This window comes from Chiloscyllium punctatum, chromosome 32 (genome assembly GCF_047496795.1).
Source record: "Chiloscyllium punctatum isolate Juve2018m chromosome 32, sChiPun1.3, whole genome shotgun sequence".
Classification (NCBI taxonomy): domain Eukaryota; kingdom Metazoa; phylum Chordata; class Chondrichthyes; order Orectolobiformes; family Hemiscylliidae; genus Chiloscyllium; species Chiloscyllium punctatum.
In genome coordinates this window covers 15,381,672-15,400,354 of record NC_092770.1, presented here as the reverse complement: position 1 = coordinate 15,400,354, position 18,683 = coordinate 15,381,672, and the positions used below count along the sequence as shown (strand labels likewise).

Sequence of the window (18,683 nt, the reverse complement as noted above, 5' to 3'; positions counted from 1 at the left end):
AGCACAGAAACAGACACTTCGGTCCAACCCGTCCATGCCGACCAGATATCCCAACCCAATCTAGTCCCACTTGCCAGCACCCGGCCTATATCCTTCCAAAGTCTTCCTAGTCATGTACCTGTCCAGATGCCTTTTAAATGTTGCAATTGTATTAGCTTCTACCATTTCCTCTGGCTGCTCATCCCATACACATACTACCCTCTGCGTGAAAAAGTTGCCCCTTAGGTCTCTTATATCGTTGTCCTCTCACTCTAAATCTATGCCTTCTAGTTCTGGACTCCCCTGGCCCAGAGAAAAGACTTTGTCTGTTGACCCTATCGATGCCCGTCATGATTTTATAAACCTCTATAAGGTCACCCCCTCAGCCTCTGACGCTCCAGGGAAAACGGTCCTAGCCTATTCAACCTCTCCCTATAGCTCAAATCCTCCAACCCTGACAACATCCTTGTAAATCTTTTATGAACCCTTTTAAGTTTCATAACATCTTTCTGATAGGAAAGAGACTAGAATTGCACGTAATATTCCAACAGTGACCTAACCAATGTCCTGTACAGCCGCAACATGACCTCCCAACTCCTGTACTCAATACTCTGACCAATAAAGGAAAGCATACCAAACGCCGCCTTCACTATCCTATCTGCGACTCCACTTTCAAGGAGCTATGAGCCTGCACTCCAAGGTCTCTTTGTTCAGCAACACTCCCTAGGACCTTACCATAAGGTGTATAAGTCCTGCTAAGATTTGCTTTCCCAAAATGCAGCACCTCGCATTGATCTAAATTAAACTCCATCTGCTACTTCTCAGCCCACTGGCCCATCTGGTCAAGATCCCATTGTAATCTGAGGTAACCTTCTTTGCTGTCCACTACACCTCCAATTTTGGTGTCATCTGCAAACTTACTAACTGTACCTCTTATGCTCATATCCAAATCATTTATGTAAATTACAAAAAGTAGAGGACCCAGCACCAATCCTTGTGGCACTCCATTGGTCACAGGCCTCCATTCTGAAAAACAACCCTCTACCACCACCTTCTGTCTTCTACCTTTTGAGCCAGTTCTGTATCCGAATGGCTAGTTATCCCTGTATTCCGTGAGATCTAACCTTGCTAACCAGTCTTCCATGTTGAACACCTTACTGAAATCCATATAGATCATGTCTACTGCTCTGCCCTCATCAATCCTCTATGTTACTTCTTCAAAAAATTCGATCAAGTTTGTGAGACATGATTTCCCATGCACCTAGCCTTGTTGACTATCCCTAATCAGTCCTTACCTTTCCAAATACATGTACAGAGGAAGCTCGATTATCCAAATACCAATTATCTGAAAATAGGATTATCCAAAGGAGATCTCGAGGTCCCAACAGAAATATTACATCAAAGGCGTGTGTCCAACACTAATTGTGTCTTTTGTTTACAGTGATTAAAAGTGCTGCTGCGTACAGTCCTGAACTGATGGGAGCGCATGACCGATTTAAATGACTGACCTCCCACCCTTTCTCTCTCCTCACACTTTCCCTAGAGTTCTACATAGGTGTGTACCCTATACCGCCCACTTCCCCAGATAATCCCTCCAACATTGTCCTGGACAGGGCAGAGGTGGATCCTGTCAAAATGTTGCAGTAAAAATGCGTACGTGCATGTGTGTGTGCGTGCGGGGTATTTGGCGATTCACCCCTCAAAAGACTGTAGCAGCAGCAGCAGCAGTCTTGTTGGTGTCCAGACCAGCTGACCTGATGAGGGGCAGGGATGGGGGTGGGCGGGGGCAATGTTGGACAAGGTTTGGTTGGCGGGTGGGGGGGCAGAGTCTTTAATGGGGTTTGGAAGATGGATGTGGGCCGTGTTTGCCAGGGTTTGGGGGCGGTGTTGGGGACAGTGTTGGATGGAGTTTGGGGGTGGGCGGGGCGGGGGGGCGTGCGGGCGTGCGGTGTTGGATAGGGTTTGGAATGTGGGTGTGGGGCGTTATTGGACAGGGTTTGGAGGCAGATGTGGAGGCGGTGTTGGGGGCGGACATCGCGGGTGGGCGGGGGGCAGTGTTGGATATGGTTTGGGGGCCAGGCAGTGGGAGATGTTGGGAGTGGGCAGGGGCTCGCCCACGGTGTGTTGCTGCTAGTCTCCTGAATAGACAGCAGACGTAATCGAACACTCCGAGCCCAGAGGAAAGGCGTTGAATCAATTAACCAAACAATCAATTATCCGAATGATATAGTGCCTGCCCATCTCGTTCGGATAATCGAGGTTCCTGTGTACGTCCTGTACCTCAGGATTTCCTGCAACAACTTGCCCACCACTGACATCAGGCTCACTGGTCTATAGTTCCCTGGCTTGTCCTTACCACCTTTCTTAAATAGTGGCACCATGTTAGCCAACCTCCAGTCTTCCGGCACCTCACCTGTGACTATCGATGATACAAATATCTCAGCAAGAGGCCCAGCAATCACTTTCCTAGCTTCCCAAAGGGTTCTAGGGTACAGCTGATCAGGTACTGGGGATTTATCCATTTTTATGCATTTCAAGACATCCAGCACTTCCTCTTCTGTAATATGGACATTTTTCAAGATGTCACCATCTATCTCCCTACATTCTATATTTTTCATGTCCTTTTCCACAGTAAATACAGATGCAAAATACTCATTTAATGGCTCCACACAAAGGCTGCCTTGCTGATCTCTGAGGGGCCCTATTCTCTCCCTAGTTACCCTTTTGTCCTTAACATGTGTGTAAAAGCCCTTTGGATTCTCCTTAATTCTATTTGTCCAAACTATCTTATGTCCTCTTTTTGCCCTCCTGATTTCCCTCTTAAGTATACTCCTACTGCCTTTATACTCTTCTAAGGATTCACTTGATCTATCCTTTCTATACCTAACATAGGCTTCCTTCTTTTTCTTAACCAAACCTTCAATTTCTTTAGTCATCCAGCATTCCTTACCAGCCTTTCCTTTCACCCTAACACGAACATACTGCCTCTGGACTCTCGTTATCTCATTTCTGAAGGCTTCCCATTTTCCAACTGTCCATTTACGTGCGAACATCTGCCCCCAGTCAGCTTTTGAAAGTTCTTGCCCAATCCTAATCCTAATCCTGTCAAAATTGGCCTTTCTCCACTTTAGAAGTTCAACTTTTAGATTTGGTCTATCCTTTTCCAACACTATTTTAAATCTAATAGAATTATGTCCCACACTGACACCTCAGTCACCTGCCCTGTCTTACTTCCCAAGAGTAGGTCAAGTTTTGCACCTTCTCTAGTAGGTACACCCACATTAGATTAGATTACTTACAGTGTGGAAACAGGCCCTTCGGCCCAACAGGTCCACACTGCCCCGCCGAAGCGCAACCCACCCATACCCCTACATCTACCCTTACCTAACACTACAGGCAATTTAGCATGGCCAATTCACCTGACATGCACATCTTTGGACTGTGGGAGAAAACCGGAGCACCCGGAGGAAACCCACGCAGACACGGGGAGAACGTGCAAACTCCACACAGTCAGTCGCCTGAGACGGGAATTGAACCCGGGTCTCTCGCGCTGTGAGGCAGCAGTGCTAATCACTGTGCCACCGTGCCGCCCACATACTGAATCAGAAAACTTTCTTGTACACAGTTCGCAAATTCCTCTCCATCTAAACCTTTAACACTATGGCAGTCCCAGTCTATGTTTGGAAAGTTAAAATCTCCTACCATAACCACCCTATTATTTTTACAGATAACTGAGATCTCCTTACAAATTTGTTTCTTAATTTCCCTCCGACTATTAGGGGGTCCCAATAAGGTGATCATCCCTTTCTTATTTCTCAGTTCCTCCCAAATATCTTCCCTGGATGTATTTCTGGGAATATCCTCCCTCAGTACAGCTGTAATGCTATCCCTTATCAAAAACGCCACTCCCCCTTCTCTGTTGCCTCCCATTCTGTCCTTCTGTAGCATTTCGTATCAAAAGGCTGCTTGATTACAAAAGCATTGAGCATGATCCTGTCCTGGTCACAAAGGGGCACTTCACAGGTGAAGTCACCAGCAAGTCCCTGAAATGGGAGAAGTTGAAGCTGATTGTAGCACTTCTAATTTTTATCTCGTTTGTTCCTGGGCATCGCTAGCTCAGCCATCATTTATTGCTCATCCCTTATTGACCAGAGGGCAGTTAACAGTCTGAAAGTCACATGTAGACCAGGTAAGGACAGCAATTTCCATCCATAAAGGTCATTAGTGAACCAGCTGGATTTTTGTTTCTCCAACAATTAACGGCTGTTTCATGGTCATCATTACAATCTTAATTCCAGCAGTTTTCATGAATTCAAATTCCACCATAGTGGAATTCAAGCCCAGGCCCCCAGAGCATTACCAGTGTCTCTGGATTAATCATCTAGCAATAATACTACTAAGCCATCACTTATAATGGGCTTTTAGTAATTTAAATAGCAAGATAGATTTAGAACTATGCAAAGATTTACCACAGAGCAGCTCTCCCACAACCTCAGTTAGAATTTGGCTACTTGGGTTTTTCCCATCTGTTGAAAACTTTACTTCTCACAAGTTTTGGATCAACCATGAAGGTGACCTGAGCTAATTTACCAAAATACTTGATCAAGGGGAGGCCTATTGATATTAAGACCATAAGACATAGGAGTGGAAGTAAGGCCATTCGGCCCATCGAGTCCACTCCGCCATTCAATCATGGCTGATGAGCATTTCAACGTCACCTACCCGCACTCTCCGCATATCCCTTAATTCCTTGCAAGATTAAGAATTTATCAATTTCTGCCTTGAAGACATTTAACGTCCTAGCCTCCACTGCGCTCTGTGGCAATGAATTCCACAGGCCCACCATTCTCTGGCTGAAGAAATGTCTCCTCATTTCCATTTTAAATTGACCCCCTCTAATTATAAGGCTATCCCCACGGGTCCTAGTATCCCCACCTAACTGAAACAAATTCCCAGCATCCACCCGTTCTAAGCCATGCATTATCTTGTAAGTTTCTATTAGATCTCCCCTCAACCCTCTAAACTCTAATGAATACAATCCCAGAATCCTCAGCCATTCATCGTATTTTAGACCTACCATTCCAGGGATCATCCGTGTGAATCTCTGCTGGACATGCTCCAGTGCTGTATATCTTTCCTGAGGTGTGGGGCCCAAAACTGGAAACTGTATTCTAATTGGGGCCTAACCAGAAGTTTATAAAGTCTCAGTAGAACATCACTGCTTTTACATTCCAACCTTCTTGAGATAAATGACAATATTACATTTGCTTTCTTAACCACGGACTCAACCTGCAAGTCAACCTTTAGAGAATCCTGGACTAGCGCTCCCAGATCCCTTGGTACTTTGGTTTTGTGAATTTTCTCACCGTTTAGAAAATAGTCCATGTCTGTGTTCATTCTTCCAAAGTGCAAGACCTGGCATTTACTCACATTGAATTTCATCAGCCATTTCTTGGGCCACTCTCCTAAACTGTCAAATCTTTCTGCAGCCTCCCCACCTCCTCAGAACTACCTGTCTGTCCACCTAACTTCGTATCATCAGTGAACTTCGCCAGAATGCCCCCAGTCCCTTCATCCAGATCATTAATATATAAAGTGAACAGCTGTGCCCCCAACACTGAACCCTCCGGGGCACCACTTATCACTAGCTGCCATTCTGAAAAAGAACCTTTTATCCCAACTCTCTGCCTTCTGTCAAACAGCCAATCCTCAATCCATGCCAGTAGCTCGCCTCGAACACCATGGGCCCTCACCTTACTCAGCAGCCTCCTTATGAAAGGTCTTTTGAAAGTCTAGATAGGTAACATCCACCACAGTTCAGGCAGCATCCAAGGAGCAGGTAAATCAATGTTTCGGGCAAAAGCCCTTCATCAGGAATACAGGCAGAGTGCCGGAAGGGTGGAGAGATAAATGAGAGGAGGGTGAGGGTGGGGAGAAAGTAGCATAGAGTACAATAGGTGAGTGGGGGTGGGATGAAGGTGATAGGCGGAGTTGATAGGTGGAAAGGAAGATAGGCAGATAGGGCAAGTCACGGGGACAGTGCTGAGCTTAAAGTTTGGAACTGGGGTGAGGTGGGGAAGGGGAAATGAGGAAACTGGTGAAGTCCACTGTAGATGCTGCCTGAACTGCTGTGCTTTTCCAGCACCACTCTAATCCAGAATCTGGTTTCCAGCATCTGCAGTCATTGTTTTTACCTAGGTAGCATCCACCAGGTTTCCTTGGTCTACTTGTTACCTTTTCAAAGGTATTATTGCTTGACTGGGGTCCTCGATAGTTTGAATTCAATTTTTTAAAACATCTGCAATAAAGAGTATAATGACAATCGTGAAACTGTTTGGAGGGTGGGACTAGATTGTGTTGGGATATCTGGTCGGCATGGAAAAATTGGACCGAGGGGTTGATGTTTCCATGCTGTACATCTCTATGACTCTATATTGTCGATTATTGGAAAAACCTATCTGGTTCACTAATATTCTTTTGGAAAGGAAACTGTCATCTTTACCTGGTCTGGCCTATGTGTGACTCCACATCCACATTAATGTGATTGATTCTCAATTGCCCTCTGAACAATTAGGTGTGGGCAAGATGTCCAGATGTCCACCTTCTGTGAATGAATAAAAAAGTCTGTTGGAAAGAAATATGTAAGGACACAAAGAAGGAAATTCAGGCATTGTTAGGGGCTTTGTCACTAAAACTTGCATCTCTGCTGCAGTATAGGGCAAGGTAACCCAGTAAGGGTCTGAGAACCTGATACACTGAAGCTGATAATTCAAAATAGATCAGTCATTTAGATTGTGCTGCAGATGAGGGTGCCATTTTGCAACTGGCTAAGTCATCACATTGACTGTTTTGTGCATTCTCTGTATTTACTCATTAGTGTAAGGACCATGTCAAGTTTTATTGTATCAACAGTAAACCTGAGAAATTTCTCAATCATATCATTGCACAATTCCAAGTTTCAGGGTAACAAAATATAGAATTTCTTTTTGTTGCGGAATTTTTTTTAGGTCACCATATTAAAGGAGCTTGTACGATCTCTTCAAATAACCTTTCTTTCTCCTGTGCACAAAACCTTCCATCATATGTAAGGATTTGGCTGTGATTCTCCTTCCAATGGAAAAGAACTCCAGAAGAGAATATTTGCTTACAGTTAGGCTGAAGGACGTTTTTTAAAGACCAAAATGTTGTAAGAGATTGTAACCTTACAGGAATCTACATCTAGGTGGCTGATAAAGATCATCTCATGGATGCTAATAAAATTGCATCATTACTTATTTTAGAGCACAAGTCCTTTCATCCAATCTTGTCACCATTGTGTTAATTCAGCAGTAAAGATAAACTTAAATTATAAAGGGTGAAAGATTATTTGAAATTTATAAAAGACACCTTGATTATTGGCGTACTGTTTGCTGTAAAATACCATTAGTTTGAAGCCTGTTTTTATTTTTCATAAGTTTATAGAATAGAATCCCTACCATGTGGGAACAGGTTAGCCCAGCAAATCCACATTGGCCCTCCGAAGAATAACCCACCCAAGTCCATTCCCCTACCCTATTACTCTATGTTTCCCCTGACTAATGTAACTAATCTACACATCCCTAAACATTATGGGCAATTTAGCATGGCCAATTCACCTAATTTGCACATCATTGGATTTTGGGAGGAAACTCATGTAGACGAGGAAAAAAATGTGCAAACTTCACACCGGTAGTTGCCCAAGACTGAAATCCTCCTGAAGAGGAAACATTCCTGCCAGTGTCCATCCTTCCAAACCCCTTCAGAATCTTGCATATTTCAATGAGTAGTTGGAAGATCTGATTTGATTTGTTGTGTTCACATGTACCTGAGTACAGTGAAGAGCTTTGTAATGCAAGCAGTACTGGAAGATTATAGACACACCGATCATGGGATGCTTAGACAGAACAAGGCATACAAGCTTGCGGCTACATAGGAGGTGCACAAAGAAACATCGATATTATTTGATTAGATTAGATTCCCTATAGTATGGAAATTGGCCCTTCGGTCCAACAAGTCCACACCAATCTTCCGAAAAGTAATGCACCCAGACCCATTCCCCTATCCTATATTTAGCCCTGTCGAATGCATCTCACACTATGGGCAATTTAGCATGGCCAATTCATCTAACCTGCACATTTTTGGATTGTGGGAGGAAACAGGAGTACCCGGAGGAAACCCACACAGACACGGGGCAAATGTGCAAACTCCACACAGACAGTTGCCCAAGCCTGTCTAACCACTGAGCCACTGTGCCATTCAGTGGCTATAACAACAGGGGAAGAAGTTGTTCATGAACCCATTGGTGCATGTGTTCAAGCTTCTGCCTGATATGAGGTTGGAAGAGAGCATTTCTGAGGTGGGAGGAGTCTTTGATGATGTCGGCAGCCTTTCTGTGGCAATGGGAAGTGTAACTGAAATCCATGGATGGGAGGTTGGCTTCTGTGATGGTCTGGGCTATGTACACAAATTTCTATAGTTTCTTACTGTCCTTGGCAGAGGGAAATAGAAAATAAATTGGGGCAGATGCAGGGTGAAAGGATAAAGCATGTCAGTCGTCGTCTTCAAGTATTGCAGCGTACCAACTACATATCCATTCTCCATATTGAATAAATGAAAAGTTTTCAATACAAAGTTTACCATATAATCTTGTCTAGATTTTTTTTTAATCGTGAGTTCTCTCAAATTGTCAGTTATTTCTGCACATTTCAATGAGTCGTTGGAAGATCTGATTTGATTTGTTGTGTTCACATGTACCTGAGTACAGTGTTAAATGTTAAGTGGCATTTCACAATCATCCACGTACCTTAGAGCAACTTGATTTTGTAGAAACAAAAACAGAAATTGCTGGAAAAAACTCAGCAGATCTGGCAGCATCTGTGGAAAGAATTAGAGTTAATCAGAGAAATCAAGGCCTAGTGTGTGGGGTTGGGGTAAGGGCGCAGAAGAAGGTGCCTTAAGCCCTTCAACTTGATATTTAGCCCAGAAGGCTACAAAGTTCCCAAGCAGAAAATGATGTTCTGTAAATTTGCTGGAAAATTCACTAGTGAGCGTAAGGAGTAATGCTGTCACTATCCCTGGTCACCCTCATTTTTCATTAAGTGCACTGCATTCAAAACATGTATAGACAAGACTTAGAATCAAGAACTTTAAGATCTTCTGGATAGAAGTGTCCATTCATGGTGATGAAGCTTTTTGCATGGACAGTTGGTGTCCATTTGTCATTACAATCTTGTCTGTTTGGCAAGGAGCAGTAAATTGATTTGGTCTGTTTGTTGAACTAACCAAACTTCAGTTATCATGATGCCTGTTTGATCAGTATGACTGTCCATAACACAACGTTGTTTGCTAATGACTTCACACCATTTCGAGACTTTGAGCTAATGGAAACTGTTACTTAGCATTGACATCCAGGCAGCTGTTCATTGCCTTGAAATCCAAAACCTTAATGTTGCAGCTGAATTGGTTTTCAATAACCTATATATACTGCAACCCAGTGTACTTGACAGACGATTCATAGTTATAGATTTACTGTTTAAATTGACATATTGTCATTCATATTGAAATGCATCTATTTTACGTTATCAGTTACTGCTTGTAGTATGGCTGAAATTATTATTGTTATGTAAGCAAGTTAACTTGTAATATCTTCCAAACAACCATGAGATGAACAGAAGCAAAATAGTGCAGACGTTGGAAATCCGAAATTAAACAGAAATTGCTGGAGAAACTCTGCACCTCTGGTAGCACTTGGTAGAGAAAAAGAGTTAATGTTAAAGTCCAATATGACTTTTCTTTGGCACAGGAGAAATCTGCTTTTATTTAGCATTGGAGGGCAGTAAATTTGGTGACCTGGTGAACTGTGATTTAATCTAAATTGAGGTAAAGCAGATGATGTCTAATGCTTTAGAGTGTCACATCCCATTGAATCGACTTTTTAGGTTTGATTCATAGCCCTTGTTTAAAAGATGTACTGGAGTAATTGCCAAAAAGCGGATGTCATTTGGAAGGACAGCCAAGTCTTTGGCCTTGATGGCTTGAATATCAGAATCATCAAGTCAGCTTAGCAGAATCTCCTATCCATTTCAAACTGCATGATACTAGTAATTCCAAGATCTGGTTTCAGATAGTCAATACTTAACACCAGGTCAAACATTGTATCATGTGTTTGTGGATAAAGAGAGGTATGAGCATAACACATGCAAAAAAGACCACTTAATCTAGACTCTTATCAAAAGTATTATTCAGGCAACTCATTTGGTTAAAGTCGTACTGGCTGTTGACTTCAGCTGTTGAGGTGATCAATTTTACAAGTTTATTAGGATTAAATTTCGGAATTTTGGGTATTTGAGGGCTGGAACTGCTGCATATAGTGGACACGTAATTAACCGAATCTAAAGAAGATGTATTGAGCATACACCAATGTGACATCACAGAAAAGTGATTGAGAAAAAGAGTCATGATGTGAAGGAGCTGGTGTTGGACTGGCGTGGACAAAGTTAAAAATCGCAAACACCAAAATTGTAGTCCAACAGGTTTATTTGGAAGCACTAGCTTTCAGAGTGCTGCTCCTTCGTCAGTTGGTTGTGGAGTATAAGATCATGTGACAGAATTTATAGCAAAAGATTACAGGGTCGTGAAACTGAAATGATATATCGAACAAACTTGGATTGTTAAGCTTCTCATCTTTTAGAATGGATTGCAAGTTTTGGTTCATTAATATGTAAATCCCAGAACTACTTTTAAGTCACCTTCTCGAGTACCAGTAATGACAGAACAATGCAATTTCAAGTGCACAATTCTATCTTTGAAATGGTAACTGACATACTTACGAGACTGAGAAAAGCATCCATGATTTTATAAACAGTATGTTACTGTAGTCTGCTTTAAATGAATTGGGTTCGTTGTGCAATTAAAGTTTTTGTTGTAACTATTAAATGTACTGAACTATAGGGTTAGAAAATATGTATTCTGTACATATGAAGTTTATGCATTTCACAAATTTCCTGCTAGAGATATTAGAGTGAGAAAGCAAATGATTGGATGAAATATTTTTGCACCTGACTTTCTCTTTCATTAAGTATTTACAATATCCTTCGCAGTTTACGTTGACCCTCATATTAAGAGTAAAGGGAAAGATTGCCATCTATCAAAGGAAGAATCCAGGGTAATTAGATGCTTAGCCAAAGAATTTCAAAGCAAGTCAAGCATGAAATCTTGATTTCCTAGATCTTTTGAAAGGGTTGTGGGTGTAGTGGGTTTGGGGGAATGGAGTGTACAGGTTTTGTAGTGATGTTTTCCAAACAGTTTCATATAAGCCAGGATGCAATTTTCTAGGTTCTAGGGCACTGATTACTCATGACTAAATCAAAATTCTGACTTTATTACATCAAATTCTGACTTTCTTTAAACCAGCGTTCGGACCTAGAAAATTTCACAGTTCCATTGGATAGGGCTATCAACTTAACTAAATAGCAAATGTGGAATTTTTATCAGCCCTTTGAGGATCTAATTTCCCAATTCTGTTCATTTGTTGATAAATTTAAGTCAGTAAGTTTGATTAGAAATTTCTGATGAAAAGTTTGTCATAATTGCTTTCTTCCTGCTGTAGATCTGCACCTGTACCTCAATCAGTATTGTAGTGTATTGAATGTATCATAAAATCAGTTACTAGAAAAATAGCAGCCAAAACAACCAACTTTAAATTGTAACAATTCCACTTGAAATGATTAACCTTTGTCCAAACCTTTTTGAACTTCTCACCTGCAAAATATAAAGGGAATACGTATTAGAAATGTATTTTTGACAAACACCACCACAGTTTTAAAACAGTCAAACCAAGTCTACTTGTGTTGCTCATAAACAGAGATCACTTTTTTTCCTTCCAATCAATCTGAATTCTTCCTCATTTATGCAAAGTTAGCCATTTATGATTGCTTATTCAGATTACGGAATACTTAGAAAATGAAATTTAACATTGGTGTTTTGTCTTCATTCTGAATCCATTTCAGTTATTGAAGATACGTCAGATGTAGGAGCAACAGTAGGCCATTCGGCCTGTTGAGTTTGCTGTGCCATTCAGTGAGTTCATGGCTGATCTGATCATTCTCAAATCCACTTTCCTACCCTTTCCCCATAGACCTTGATTCTCTTACTACTACTACTAATAATATATAACTAATAATAAGTCTGTCTATCTGAGCCTGAACTGTGCATTACAACTCAGCCTTTACAACTCACTGCAGTAAAGATTCACGACCATATAAGAAAAATAAAACTCCTCATTGTTGTTTTAGGTGGTTGTTGCATTACTTTGAGATTATACCACCTGATTCTAGTCTCGCCCACAAGTGAAACAACCTCTCGGCATCTATCCTGTCAAACCCACTAAGAATGTTGAATGTATAGCTGAGGTTGCCTCTTATTCTTCTAAACTTCAATAGGTACAGACCCAACCTACCAACCACCCCTCATGAGAATCCCTCCATGCCTGGAATCAACTTAGTGAATTATCTGACTGCCTCCAATGCTTCTATAACTTTCCTTAGATAAGGAGCTCAAAGCTTTTTCCAGTATTCCATGTATGGTCTAACTAGTGCCTTATATAATTCCACTAAGAGTTCCCCATTTTTTATACTTCATTCCCTCTGAAATAAAAATCAATGTTCAATTTGCCTTCCCTATTACCTACTGAATTTGTGTTATCTTTTTGTGATTAATGCATAAAGTCCCTTTATGCGGCAGCTTTCTAAGTCTTCCTCCATTTAAATAATACTCCCCACTTCTTCCTGCCAAAGTGCATAACTTCATATTTCCCCACATTATGTTCCATCTGCCAAAGTTAAGCCCACTCACTTAACCTGTGTATGTCCCTCTGCAACCACTTTATGTCAGCCTAACCATTTGCCTTCTCACCTGTTTTTGTGTCATCCGCAAACTTGGTCTGTCATTAGAGTCATTTATATTGTAAATAATTGTGCCCTCAGCAATGATCCCTGTGACACTCCACTAGTTGCATGTTGTCATGCTGACAGTTAGCCATTTATCTCAACGTTATGTCTTTTATTAGTGAGCCAATTCTCGAACTATGCTAATATACTACCTACATCACCACAAGACTTAAATAAAATCATATCTGGCAACCTTTCCCTCGCTATCAACCAGCTATTTGGTAAATTGCTTAAACTTGGCATGTGTTGTGATATTTGGTTTTTAATTTAGGAAAACAGCTGTACATGTAATGACCGCAGTAATCTTGAATTCATTATTTTATTTATTTTTGATGTGTCTTGGATTCATGGATGAGGTGGGATTACTGAACTTTAATTCTTTGTTCTCTTGATAATGGCATTAAACTATTTTTTTGTCTGACAATAATATGAGTATTGGTTCCTTTCAGTCTCTTACACTTGAAACAAAATTAAATTAAACCTAAAATAAAATGAAGAGCTGGGGATGCTGAAGATCTGAAACCAAAACAGAAGTTGCTGGAGAAACTCAGCAAGTCTGGCTGCATCAATGGAGTGAAAGCATAACCTAACTATGAATGGAATTAGATATTTAGAAAAAACATAGAATAGTAAAATTTGACCTTTCTCTTTTGAAAATCTTCCCTGATGTTTCCCCAAAAATCAAAGTAATGTAAAATGGAAAACACTTAATATTTTGACCTGAGTATAAGTCACATTCAAATGTTGTTTTTATTTCAGAGATCAGGCGGTCTTCTGAAGAAGTCATGGGTAGCTCTTGTAGCTGTCCAGATAAAGACACTGTCCCAGATGACCATCTTGCAAAATTTAAGGTAATATGTTTTAAGCCTACTGTCTTTTATGTGTGTGTATGTTTCTTTCCCTCTGGAACATGGTCATACGTATTGGAACATCTTTGCTATTCATCCCTGAAAATTTATTCAGAAAAGCTTTGTAATCATAATTACACCTGAAGTTATGTAGTTGAGCATCATAATGTTGTATATCCATTACTTGTAAATGGTTGCTAATTGGAAAATTCTTGCAAAAGCTGCAGCCAAAACAAAATGTTATGAAAAGACTTAAAAAGAAAAATGAAATAAGAGACTTCTGTATTATTACAACCATAATCAGGATATATTTAGGATTCTAACCTTCACCAGTATTTTCCAACTCACTAGCATAAACAGGATCCCTGCTTTTAACAGTATAGCTTTGCCCATGCTAATGGAGATCCAGAAACCACATCATATGAACTTTTGGATTAAAACTGCTGCTTCTCAATTAGTTGAGCATCATGATACCCAAATCTGTTTCCATGGAGTTAAGTGATTGATATTTTGGAACACTTTTTTTTAATTATGTAAGTGGTATCTAGTTCTTAAAACTCTAAGGTTTAAAGTGTATTTTCTCCACAGGTGATTAACGTGGATGATGATGGTAATGAGCTGGGTTCTGGTATAATGGAACTTACAGATACAGAATTGATTTTACATACACGGAAGAGAGATCCTGTGAAATGGCCCTACCTCTGCCTGCGTCGTTATGGCTATGATTCTAACCTCTTCTCTTTTGAAAGTGGCCGAAGATGTCAAACTGGGCAAGGTATGTCAGCCACTTATTAACCGGATTCAGAAGAACAACTGTCTCTTAGAATTTGTATTCACAAGTATGCTTTGAGAAGTTGACTTATTTCAAATTCAGTTTGAGCCGTTCATGTATATATAGTAATTCTGAAATGCATTGTTTATTTGTAAATACAATTGACTATTTAATAATGATTTTATACTTCACCTGTGGTTTTATGCAAGCACAGATTAGGTCCATGAGTCCCTTCACTTTGCTCTGCTGTCCAAAAAGGCATTTTAATCTTGTTTCTCTTTATCCATCGGTAATTTCAGCACAATTCGTTCAATAATGTGTCTCAATTATTTTTTCCTATGTATATTTCAACTTGTTTACATGAAATTTCGTCCCTCACTGCTGTGCCTAGTTTAGTTTTATCCAACTAATTGTCTTTCTCTCTCTCCCCACTCTCCCCTACTCCCCACACACAGGCGCGTGTGCGCGCACACACCCACCTTTTTTTCAATAGCCTTCTGGTGCTCGTTGGTTTGAATGTAAGGCCATAAAACGTAGAAGCAGAAATAGGCTAGTCAGCCATTCGGGTCTGCTCTGCCATTCATTGAGACAATGACTGCTCTGGTAGTTCTTAATTCCACTTTCCTGCCTTGTCCTTCATCTTTGAATCCCTTGAAGATTAAAAATCTTTCTTAGCCTTGAGTATACTTAATGATCAAGTCTCAATAGCACAGATTTGCACAGAGAAAAAGTTGCTCCCTATCTCTGTTATGAATATGTGATGCTTTTTTCTAACATATGCCCTCTGGTCTTAGACTCTCCGACAGGGGAAGCAACCTTTCTGCATCGACCCTGTCAAAACCTCTAAGAATCTTGTATGTTACATTCAAGTAATGGCATTCAATCCAACATAGAAAACATTAAAATAAGGATAGTCATTCATTGCATAGACTGGGTTTCTTAGATTTTGTTTCTTAAGCAATCAGCACTTTTAAGAAAGGACCACTGATAATGATGTGAAGTTGGATCTCTTGTATGTTTTTTGTTCCTGGCAATAATAATACTCCCAAATGAGGAGAGTCGAGGGCCATTTTTGTGCCTTATTGCAATGAACTAACTCGGCACAGGCGAAGGAACCTCCTGATCTGAGGTCACGCAGTTTTACCAATCATACTTGCATTTGAAAAACTATTAAGAGCTATTTAAGATATTTTTTGGTTTGTACATTGCTGTATAATTACAATTATGGGAGCAAAAAATAGAAGTTCTCAATAATTTCATGCAGCGTTAAAATGTATTTTGTTCTAATATTTAATTTTCCTGAAAATGTTTGATGTGCTAGGTCACCCTAAGGCTGTCATCCAGTTATCATCCTTAGTCCAAATTCTAATCAGGAATTAAACACAATTAAAGTAACAGTGAGGGATTGTTGGTGATGGTGTCTTTCAGCTGACACTTTAAACTTTAATGCTATTTGCATATTTTGGTGCTGTGACAGTATCCTGTGACATTATTCGAAGAAGAAGGAGTTTGTCCAGTTCTCTGGCTAACATTCTTTTCTAAATCTAGCATCAAAATTGTGTTAACCAATCATTAAGTTTTCTGTTTGAGAGAACTTGGCTGTTTTTTCAAAAGTCCAAGTCATGAATACTCTCTATCCTTCACTGTACCATTAAAATTGGCAAGTCGAGAAGGGGCAGAACTGGAGTGTTTGTCCTTTTAGATGGTACTTCGTGGTAAGGCCCTATGTAGGCAATGATTCTATTCTATTTACGTAGAAAAGCCTTAGGTTAGAAATTTGGTAGATTAAATTCCTCAGACACTGAAAGTGAGGACTGCAGATGCTGGAGAGCAGAGTCAAAAAGTGAGACACTGAGAAAACACAGCAGGTCCGGCAGCATCCGAGGAGCAGGAAAGTCGATGTTTCAGGGAGAAGTCCTTCAGCAGGAATGAATCGATGAAGAGCTTCTGCCCGAAATGTTGACTCTCCTGCTCCTCACATGCTGCCTGACCTGCTGTCCTTTTCCAGCATATCACTTTTTGACTTCATAAGCTTAAGGGTATTGTTTACACAACGAATGAGGATGTTCAGATTGTGAATAGTTTACTTTTCATGGCACTGCACATTGAATGAAGAACTCAATCTTAAAGATTGGATGAATAGACCTGGACAAAGAGACATAGTGAGTCTCAATTTTAAAATTATACATAGTATGATTGTGTTGATTTTGTAATTACAGTCACTAAAATTAGCAAGTTGGAAAGCAGGGATAAACATACTTCAAGCACAAGGTTTATTGTGTAATTTGAAACTGGGTTATGATACTACCATTGGGAGAAGTAATTATGGCATGATTAGGCTGAACATTAGTATTAGTTGGTGTTTTAATTCAAAGTGTTTGTGCTAAGAAATTTGGAAATGGTTATTTAGTGTGGGTTCAATTCCCATATGGGCGTGAGATTACCATGAAGGTCCCACCTTCTCAACCTTGCCTGAGGCTTGGTGACCCTCAGGTTAAACTACCACCAGTCATCTCTCTCTCTCTCACGCTCATTCTCACTTTCTCACACTTGTTCTTGCTCGCTCTCGCTTTCTCTCTCGCGCTCGCTCTCGCTGTCTCTCTCGCTCGCGCCCTCTCTCTCGCTCGCGCTCTCTCTCTCGCCCTCGCTGTCTCGCTCGCGCTCGCTTGGTCTCACTTTCTCTCACGCGCTCTCGCTCTCACTCTCTCTCGCCTTCGCTCGCTCTCGTGGTCGCTCTCGCTCTCGCCCTCTCTCACTCTCGCTCTCTCACACTCGCTCTCACTCGGTCTCACTTTCTCTCACGCGCTCTCGTTCTCTCGCCCTCGCTCTCTCTCTTGCGCTCTCTCTCTCACTGTTGCGCGCTCTCTCTCACACGCTCACTCGCCCTCTCTCTCTCTCTCACGCTCACCCTCTCTCGCGCTCGCCCTCTCTCTCTCTCTCTCTCTCTCACGCTCACCCTCTCTCGCGCTCACCCTCTCTCTCGCGCTCGCTCGGTCTCACTTTCTCTCACGTGCTGTCGCTCTCGCTCGCGCTCTCTCACTCACTCTCACGCTCTTGCTCACTCTCGCTCTCGCCCTCTCTCGCTCTCTCTCTTGCGCCCTCACTCTCTCGCGCCCTCGCGCGCTCTTGCGCCCTCATGCTCTCGCTCTCACACGCTCGCTCGCTCTCACACACTCTCTCACATGCTCACTCTCTCTCGCTGTTGCTCTCACTCACTCTCGTTCTCACTCTCGCTCTCACTCGCTCTCGCTCATGCTCTCGCTCTCCCGCTCGCTTTCTCGCGCTCGCACGGTCTCACTTTCTCTCGCCCTCCCTCGCCCTCCCTCGCCCTCCCTCGCCCTCCCTCGCCCTCCCTCGCCCTCCCTCGCCCTCTCTCGTGCTCGCTCGGGCTCTCGCCCACTCTCTCTCGCTGTCTCTCACTCACTCTCGCTTGCTCTCACCCTCGCGTTCGCCCTCGCTCTCACACGCTCGCTCTCTCTTGCTGTCTCGCTCGCTCTCGCTCTCATGCTCACTCGTTTTCTCGTTCTCGCCCTCTCGTGCTCCCTCGGTCTCACTTTCGCTCTCGCTCTCTCTTGTGCTCTTGCTCTCGCTCTCTCTCGCACTCTCTCGCTCGTGCTCGCTCGGTCTCACTTTTTCTCTCACGCGCTCTCGCTCTCTCTCTGTCACTCTCGCTCTCGCGCTCTTGCTCTCCCTCGAGCTCTCGCCCTCACTCGCTCTCGCCCTCACTCGCTCTCGCCCTCTCTCGCGCGCTCTCGTGCTCGCTCTCATGCTCGCTCGGTCTCTCCCGCTTTCTCTCGAGCTCTCGCTCTCTCTCGCGCTCTTGCTCTCCCTCACGCTCTCGCTCGCTCTCGCCCTCTCTCGCTCGCTCTCGCCCTCTCTCACTCGCTCTCGTGTTCGCTCGGTCTCACTTCTCACGCGCTCTCTCTCGCGCTCTCGCTCCCTCTTGCTCTCTCTCGTGCTCCCACTCTCACGCGCTCTCGCAGGCACGCTCGCTCTCGCTCGCTCCCTCTCTCTCGCTGTCTCTCTCACTCACTCTCTCTCGCACTTGCCTGGTCTCACTTTCTCTGGTGCTCTCGCTCGCCCTCGCCCTCACCCGCTCTCGCTCTCGCTCTCTCTCTC

At 42.4% G+C, this 18,683-nt stretch overlaps 1 protein-coding gene across 4 annotated transcripts in view; it reads left to right on the top strand.

The window, feature by feature from the left end:
• Positions 1-18,683, top strand: part of frs2a (fibroblast growth factor receptor substrate 2a) — a 121,281-nt gene that overhangs the window by 78,302 nt on the left and 24,296 nt on the right. For 3 of the 4 annotated variants that reach the window (XM_072551705.1, XM_072551707.1, XM_072551708.1), the window contains exons 3-4: positions 13,704-13,795; positions 14,381-14,567. In XM_072551705.1, the coding sequence (XP_072407806.1) occupies positions 13,730-13,795; positions 14,381-14,567 (253 nt within the window). In that variant the 5' untranslated portion in view covers positions 13,704-13,729. Of the gene's footprint in view, positions 1-13,703; positions 13,796-14,380; positions 14,568-18,683 lie in introns of those variants that run through there. The other variant, XM_072551709.1, reaches the window with a different exon arrangement.